The 8,270-nt window shown below is 42.5% G+C and overlaps 2 protein-coding genes across 2 annotated transcripts in view; both read right to left on the bottom strand.

The window, feature by feature from the left end:
* Window positions 1-1,703: 1,703 nt before the first annotated feature.
* IL22 (interleukin 22) lies at window positions 1,704-4,242 on the bottom strand. The gene is made up of 4 exons (XM_038383949.2): window positions 4,132-4,242; window positions 3,893-4,036; window positions 3,527-3,592; window positions 1,704-2,306 (listed from the first exon to the last, which is right to left on the bottom strand). The coding sequence occupies exons 2-4, from the start codon at window positions 4,013-4,015 to the stop codon at window positions 2,178-2,180; spliced, it is 318 nt and encodes a 105-aa protein (XP_038239877.2). The 5' UTR covers window positions 4,016-4,036; window positions 4,132-4,242; the 3' UTR covers window positions 1,704-2,177.
* A 1,150-nt stretch (window positions 4,243-5,392) lies between these two features.
* Window positions 5,393-8,270, bottom strand: part of MDM1 (Mdm1 nuclear protein) — a 44,680-nt gene continuing 41,802 nt past the window's right edge. The window contains exons 15-16 of the transcript XR_006274703.1: window positions 5,625-5,696; window positions 5,393-5,535 (exon numbers count right to left, since the gene is read on the bottom strand). The gene's annotated coding sequence lies outside the window, so the exon portion shown is untranslated. The remainder of the gene's footprint in view (window positions 5,536-5,624; window positions 5,697-8,270) is intronic.

Here is an 8,270-nt window from a genome sequence, read left to right as displayed (position 1 = left end):
GGGGGGAAGTAACTGCTTTTTATGGACACCCAGCCAGCCAGTTAGCTATAAAGTCCTTCTTGGTGGCTGTTTTCTGTTTGCTTTACATGCAAAGGGTTAAAAAGTCTCCCTGGCTATTTAAAAGGAAGAGAGTGGGCACCTGACCAAAAGAGCCCATGGGAGGGCTAGAACTTTTTAAAATTGGGAAAAAAAACTTCCCTTTGGCTGTTGTTGCTCTCTGGAGAGAGGGGACAGAGGAGAACAGGGTTGGAGCTATGCTGTAAAAAGCTTTAAAACCAGGTAGGAAAAGCATCAAATCATACCGCAACCCTACTTATCTGAAACCCCAGATATGTAAGTAATAGGAGAATGTCTAGGAAGATGCACTTAGGGTTATTTCTTTTATTTCTTATTGGCTTGTGGACTCCTCTGTGCTAACCCCAGATGCATTTGTTTTGCTTGTAACCTTTAAGTTGAACCTCAAGAGAGCTATCTTGATGCTTAATTTTTGTAACTGTTTCTTTTAAGATCTAGTAAAAAGCCTAAGTTCCAAATGTATTTCTTTTCTTTTGGGGTTTAATAAAATTTACCTTTTTTAAGAATAGGATTGGATTTTTGTGTCCCTAAGAGGTTTATGCATATGTTGTTAAATAAGCTGGTGGCAACAGCTGATTTCCTTTGTTTTTTTCTCAGCTCTTCCCGAGAAGGGGGATGAAAGGGCTTGAGGGTACCTCACATGAAGGAATTCCCAAGTGTTCGTTTCTGGGTTCTCAAAAGAGCGAGGGGGAGGGCTTGCACTTGGGTGGTGGCGGCAGCTAACTATCCAAGGTCAGAAAGAAGCTGTGACCTTGGGCGTTTAATACCAGCCTGGAGTGGCCAGTATTAATTTTTAAAATCCTTGTGGGACCCACCTTTTGCCAAAGTGCCAGAGTGTGGAATCAGCCTTGACAGGCATCTTTATTATTTTAAAAGCTATATAAATAAATATTAGAATTAGTAGAAAAATTAGGGCCAGACAAAGAATGGGCTATCCCTGGGTCACCCACAAAGGCTCACCAGCAGGCAACACAAAATGTTCCCTTTATGTTCTCCAGGTGAGCCTGCCAGTTCAGGCAGTGAAAGACCAACCTCAGGAGCTCTGAAGTTACCTCACTTCAACCAGTGTAAATCAGGAATAACTCCACTGATGTTAATGTCCCTTCCCCAGTGCAAATCTATTAAAAAAGGGCAGGTGGGAATTCATTACTGAGCTATAACCAGTGGAGTTGATAAGGTTGGGTAGGCAGGGATGAATTGCACTTGGCACAAGGGAGGGGCAGAGTTAGCTACACCAGTTTCGTGCCCAAATCCTGTGCAGCAGGACTCCTGAGCATAGGGCATTCCTTTACTCTGTCTGTTACTCACTGCTGCAATGACCATCTGGGGCTGATCTGGTTCCACCTATCTGACCCTGCATAGGGGAAATGCAAAGGTGCCCCTTTGAGGCCCTGCACTGTTCCACTGAATTCTCACTACAGAGGGAGAAGCATATCCCAAAACTTGACCCTGCATCCCCCATAATAGTGTACTGTGCGGCCAGTGGACCGTCAGCCAAGCAACATCTTCCTGCATGTGCAAGTGTTTGAGTTAGAAAGGAAAGCCTCATGAAACTGCAATATTTGGAACATCAAAGTGTTTATTATAATAAATAACAATGAAAGAGATATCAAATAAGCAGTTCTTTCAAATGTATCATTCTATAAATATTATAATAACAGTTGTAAGTTATACCATATTTCATGTAAAAGCCTCTGGTACACTTTTATAAATAAATTCATACTATTAATTTATATAAATAAATGTATAATTATTGCTGTTCAATAAATTAGCATTAAATATTAAAAGCCTGTAAATACTTTTTGCTAAAAGAACGTGAAATATTTGTTTTCTAGAGAAGGATCAATTTGACAAAAAGACAGCAACATTTCCTAGAAAGATTTTTCAAGTTAAAGACATTGGGATAGATGCAGGCATGCATCACTGCATAGCTTTCAAAATATCCACTTGTGCTTGTGCGCATAGGCCCCAATCAAGAAAATACTTAAGCACTTGGTTAAAGTTGAAATGTTTGGCACTGTTAAATAACTACCACTCCTATAGATGTTTCTTTTTAATAGATATATGATGTGTATCATAGCAATGATTTCCTGGAGGTTCTTTCAGTTTTTCTTCTTGTTTCCTCCCTTACTAGTAACAATTCTCTTCGGACCTTCAGTGCATGCATTTTCCAGGTAATCAAAGAGCAAATCCAGCTCCCCAATTGCTTTGTTCTTTCCACTAACTCCCAACTATATATATAGGAAAAAAAAGAAAATTCTTTAATATCTCAAATATCACCAAATATTTAGATTGGAATATAATATTTTCATAGAAATAGGGCTAAATCCTGTTTACTTTACTCTTACAAATAATCCTGTTAATGTCAGTAAACGTCAAGATGGAAACTACCTAATCCAAACCATGGCAATGCTGGATTGTTCCCTACAGTCTATATTCCATGACCTTGCCCAATTCCATTTTAAATTACTCTAGAGAGGTATCAAGTGAACATAGAAATCACACAATATACAATAGCATCATAACAGTGCTGAGGTTTGGCTTATGATACTTTTAATATGACATCTGAGGAAGTTGTCCCTAACTGATTGCCCAATTGGCTGAACAGTCCAGCCTACAATCTCTTTCCAGTAAAAGATCACATTGTACACTAGAGCAACCATGACACAGTTGGTGGAGGAAGTTTTTAAGTTCTAAAAATATATTTATTTTCTTTTAATGTTAAAAATTGCAATGACTTGTCTGTAACATTACATTCATTCATTAATTAAGTGCACATGGTGATATCTCTATCACAGTTTGCATATCATTATAATCTCAGTTTGGGCAATAAAGAACATAAGGTCCAGGTTACCATTTCAGGGACATACTTCCATAGCACCATTAACAAACACAGGCCCCAATCCTGCCAGTGCTTACACATGGGAGTAATTTTATGCAAGTGAGTAGTCTCTTAACTTCACAGAAATATTCACTTGCTGGTTCAGAGCTATCGATAAGACATGATCTCTATGCCAAAAATCTTAGAATCTAAATAAACAAGACAAAGGAGAAGTAGAAATGGCCCTAACCCCCCTATCACCACTGCAGCCCTTGCCCCTTAAATAATCTCTGCTCACTTTAGAAGGTTAGCTTCACAACTATGGTTTTTTCTGCATTAAACTGTTTATAGTTTTGGATTACACAAGAGCCAGCTGAAATGGGTATTTTTTCATCATTAGTCACAGCTGACAATGGGCCTAATCCAAAATTCATTGGAGTCAACAGAAAGACCCTAACTGACTTCAGTGGGCTTTGGATCAAGCTCAATAGGGACATTGGAACAACAATGAAAAATAATGACCTGGCAAATCACAGCCAATTCATTAATTTGTTAGTCTTAAAATCAACAAGTAAGTTATGTGTAATAGCTACTAGGGGGCCAGCACTGGTCTTGTTAAAACAAACGTACCTGCTTAATTTTGTCTTTCATTTCTTCCAGGTTCTTTTCGACATGTACTCTGTGTCCTGAGAATTTCTGAAAAACAAAAGCCATGGTTTGATTGGTGAATGTGTGACAGTGCGGTTTTTCTGTTTCACACCTTTCTATTAATCTATTTGATTTCACAAGCCTAAATTTGGGTATCTTGATCTGAGGTTTCCTTTGATTTCAGCACCTAGTGGGTGCTCACCTTGCCACTACAGCACACTGCTAAGGCTACACTTGAAATTCAAAAGCCACCTGAGAGCAGAATGAAGGATGGGAAGCAGAGACGAGAAGATGCAGGAGAGGTAGGATGGAAAACAGCCAGGGTCTATATAAGTGTGCCATACTTACGCAGCCACTTAGCTCTGTGCTCAGAGCTGCTAAGAACTGTGCCACATCATGGATATATGGATAATGGTTTCTGGGCGCAGAAAGAAGTACTTCGTTCACTATGATCTCTATTACCCTCTTCATCACATAGCAGCGATTAGTCTCCTACGAAACACAAAGTAGGAGGGTCACCCTATATAATAATAAACCAATAAATGCAGCGTAGGTAGCTGGCTGTGTGCAGCGTATGTAAAGCTCACCTGGACATTAATGTACAGCTGCTGTCCAATGAGCCTGTTGTCTGTGTCCTGGTCCGAGAGCCTAGCCTGAGAGATAGGTAGAAAGGAAGTCAATATTCTACAACAATAGTGCAGGACTGGCTTTAAGATTCTACTCGATAAATTTATGGGGGAGATGGTATGATGGGATAATGTGATTTTGGTAATTAATTGATCTTTAAATATTATGGGTAAATAGGACTAATCCCCTGAGATGGGATATTAGATGGATGGGATCTGAGTTACCCAGGAAAGAATTTTCTGTAGTATCTGGCTGGTGAATTTTGCCCATATGCTCAGGGTTTAGCGGATCGCCATATTTGGGGTCGGGAAGGAATTTTCCTCTAGGGCAGATTGGAAGAGGCCCTGGAGGTTTTTCACCTTCCTCTGTAGCATGGGGCACGGGTCACTTGAGGGAGGATTCTCTGCTCCTTGAAGTCTTTAAACCACAATTTGAGGACTTCAGTAGCTCAGACATAGGTGAGGTTTTTCGTAGGAGTGGGTGGGTGAGATTCTGTGGCCTGCGTTGTGCAGGAGGTCGGACTAGATGATCAGAATGGTCCCTTCTGACCTTAGTATCTATGAATCTATGAATCTAGGACAGTACAACTGTCACCCTGCTTTGAGTGACAGCTGCCGGATTCAGGAATTATACCTCAGAGGGGACCCCGGGTGAGATGGAGAAGGCTGAGCCTACTGGGGAAGAGGGAGAGTCAGAAGTGTATAGGAGGTTACACTCTTCAGAGGAGCTTACTAGTTATTCCTAGAGTCATGTCCATGGCCAGCTTTGAATGGGGCTAGGGGGAGAGAGAAATGAAAACTCTTTTTTCAAAATTTGCCAGCTCCAGGGAAAGCAGAAGAAATTTAGTAGAGTGCACAGCAGTTTATTAGAAATGAGCTGTGCTTCACCAGTGGGTTATCCCTCCACAGATCGTTGAGGTTTCACAAAACTGTGTATTTAGCAGGTAGTATACTATACCTGCCTCTAAAAGCATCACTGCAGCATAAGTACATGTCTATGTAGAGGTGGGGGGCAGGGGTAAAAAGAAAGTGGAATATGGGAGGGGAGACCCATGGCAATGGAGATGAGAGAGGGCACTCAAGTACTACCATAGTAGATAAATAGGTTACTATACCAGTTTGGCCAACGTGTAGGTGCGATTCCTGATGTAGGATTGCTGGAAGCTGATCTTTTTGAGTCTGCAGGAGTGACTGGCAGGAGCAACTCCTGCTCCTTTTGGAGGCATGGGGAGGGCCAGGAGAAGGAGAGGAAGACAGCAGACGCAGAAAAAGATCCAGGCCGGGGAGCACCTCATCCAGTTCTGTATGGACACCATGGCTCAAAATCCAAAGTAGTGAGTTCAGCTGGGCCGCAGCTACAGTACTCTGCACCGATGAGAAACAGAGACAGCCATCATCAGAGAGAGAGACTGGGTAAGACAAAGCAAGAAAGCCAGGAGGACTTCAAATCTTACCTTTGCCGGGATTCTTGTTGTGCTATGCAGGAGTCTAGGTGCATCTTATATAGACCCATCAGCATCTTTTTCCTGGGTGTCTGGTGATGAATTAAAAATGACATCAGCAAGTTTCTTACTTTCCAGCATCCTCTTCTGAGAATAACCACCACCAAAACCCACACAGAACACAACCTCAAGGGCTTTGCACTCTTCCGTTTCTTATAAGAAGTAACCCCATTTTTAATGTTGGGGTAGACAGGGGCTTTTCTTGCCGTATTGTTGAAGTTACACGGATGTGAACCCGCGATGCTCTTTTGAAAAAATTGTTTATTGTAAAGTTGACAGGTTTTGTGACCTTTGTCTTGATCATAACACACCAGCTCACTCAGCAGTTTGATTTTAGACTTGATTCAATTTTGTAAACATGTTCTACATTTATACTTATTTATTATTTGTATTACTGTAGTGCCGAGAGGCATTAGTGGAGACTGGGGCCCCATTGTGCTAGGTGCTGTTAAATACACAGTTAGATGCTGTCCCTGCCCCCCCAAGAGTTGGGGTCCATGCACCTGCCCAGAGCCCGACTGACATTGATGGAGTTCCACCTATGTCCACACAGCTCTTGTTGAAAGATCAAGGTCTAAATATATTCAATATAGTAAGACCTCATTTTTAGAAACCCCTTTGCTCCCAAATCCTCATTTTCCAAAACTGAAACATGTCCCAAAATGAGCATCATTTGCACTGAACCGCCTCACATTTGTACAACTGTTTAAATGAATTCCGTGTTCTTCATTCTATTCAGATAAACCAGGGTCTTCAGAACAAAAATACTACACTTTGGGCTTAAAATAATGGTGGAGGCAGTGGAAGGGCTACAGGCTAAGGAGAAATTTAACTTTTTGTAAATATTACCCAAATTCAAATGGTAAGAAAGATGTATTATTATTCTTTATTAGGCACCGACAATGTGCACAAGTAACGAATATCGAGATAGTCCATGTCCTGACATGCTTGCAAATTAAGGCCCCAATTCTGCAGCTAACTGTGCAGGGGGCCATCCCTGTAATTGGATCCAGGGTAGGTGCAGGGCTGTTCCCGTGTACAGTCATTGGCAAACTGAGGTGTAAAAGATGGACACAGGTAAGACAAGATGAGCTGGGAGAGCAAAAGGAGAGTTAACGAAGATTGTTTTATTTTTAATATAATGTTGTGATGGGAAGGGCACTTAATGTGGGTTAGTTATAGTCCTAGGCTGGGAAAAGGAAAGAGAGGATTAGAAGATGGGAGGGCTTGAGGATTTGGCTACCCAATGGCTAAACCCAGAAGCCACGCAGTGGCAGAGCTCATGGACAGTATTGTCCTAGAACAATAACGGCACGTTCTCCCTATGTTGGTACAAACCTGGGTTTGATGGTTTTGCCCTACATCCACTGTGGAGGCAGTCAAGACAACTAATTGGTTTTGGAGGTCAACTTAGCAAGGAATGGGAAGACCAGTCTACCTGTTGACTGGCCACATTTAGAACGGAGGTGAGAGATGATAACCTACCAACCTCACAAGGGTTACAGTATTGGTCCACCTCGAGTGACTGAAACGTTCCTCCCCATCACACGGTCCCCACCAGGAACAGGGGCTCCAAGATCCCAGACTTTCAAGAGACTACTATCACCCTCCCGCAAAGGGCCAGTAGTATGTTATAACTGTGGGCAACCTGGGCACATTCAATGGGAATCCCCTACAATGGAATGCGACTAGATAGGGTGCCTCTTCAGTCAAGTGGGTGAGGATCCAAACCAATGAATAGAACTGATCCCAAGGTACTTCATGTTCTTGATAAAAACAGGGCCAAACATGGAGGAAGAATTGATAGATTTGGGGTGTGGACAAAATCTACTTCAACTGGACTTAGTCTTACCCAAAGCCCTGGATCCAGAGCAATACGTCCAGTATTCCTGCATCCATGGAGAAATCAATACACACCCAACGACCTCTGTCATTTTGTAGGAAGCAGACCAGCTAGGGCACCTCCAGGTAGGAGTGGCAGATTGCCTACCCTGGCCAGTGATCCTAGAGTGCAACTGGGAACATCTTTGGACTCTCCAGGAAGAGAAAATGTTCCCTGCAGCCCAGACCCCCCTTCAGCCACAAGAAAAGACACCCTCCACCCCCGAGGATAACTAGGACATATTTCCCTCTCACTCAATCTGATCTTTTTGAAGTCTCAAGAAGGTCCCAGAGATCAGAAAAACAGCAAAAGAAGCCTTGGATGGAGGACGAGCCTGGGCCTGTGGTGGAGGCAACTCCATGGAGCCTGGAGAAGAACTTTCCCAAAAGGTAGACCCTGGGGAGGGAACATTTCCAACTGTTTGTAGGTTATCCCCATCCAAAGACACTGCAGAACCCCTTCACAACCTAGATTGCAGCATCCTGAGTGACACCCGTGATGTTGTGGCAACTCAACAGGACAACCAAACACTCCAGGAATGTTTCAACCAATGCCCCACAGTCAACAGGATGGTCACCACTCAACATGCATCTCATCAGTTTTCCTGCTTTGAATTATGGGTTGAGATTTTTTTGTACAAAGTAGAGAGACATCCCCAAACTGAAGAACACAGATATCAACTCCTAGTCCCCAAGCCCATCTGAGAGGAGTTCTTA

The sequence above is a fragment of the Dermochelys coriacea genome, chromosome 1 (genome assembly GCF_009764565.3).
Source record: "Dermochelys coriacea isolate rDerCor1 chromosome 1, rDerCor1.pri.v4, whole genome shotgun sequence".
Lineage (NCBI taxonomy): Eukaryota > Metazoa > Chordata > Testudines > Dermochelyidae > Dermochelys > Dermochelys coriacea.
This window is presented reverse-complemented; position numbering and strand designations above follow the sequence as displayed.

Excerpts from the sequence above, each read along its gene's own strand:
- IL22 (XM_038383949.2), bottom strand. The coding sequence starts at position 4,015 with ATGAAGAGGGTAATAGAGATCATAGTGAACGAAGTACTTCTTTCTGCG. Across the intron at positions 3,593-3,892 it reads GCACAGAGCTAAGTGGCTGC|AAATTCTCAGGACACAGAGT; the intron begins GTAAGTATGGCA and ends TTTGTTTTTCAG. Across the intron at positions 2,307-3,526 it reads TGAAAGACAAAATTAAGCAG|TTGGGAGTTAGTGGAAAGAA; the intron begins GTACGTTTGTTT and ends CTATATATATAG.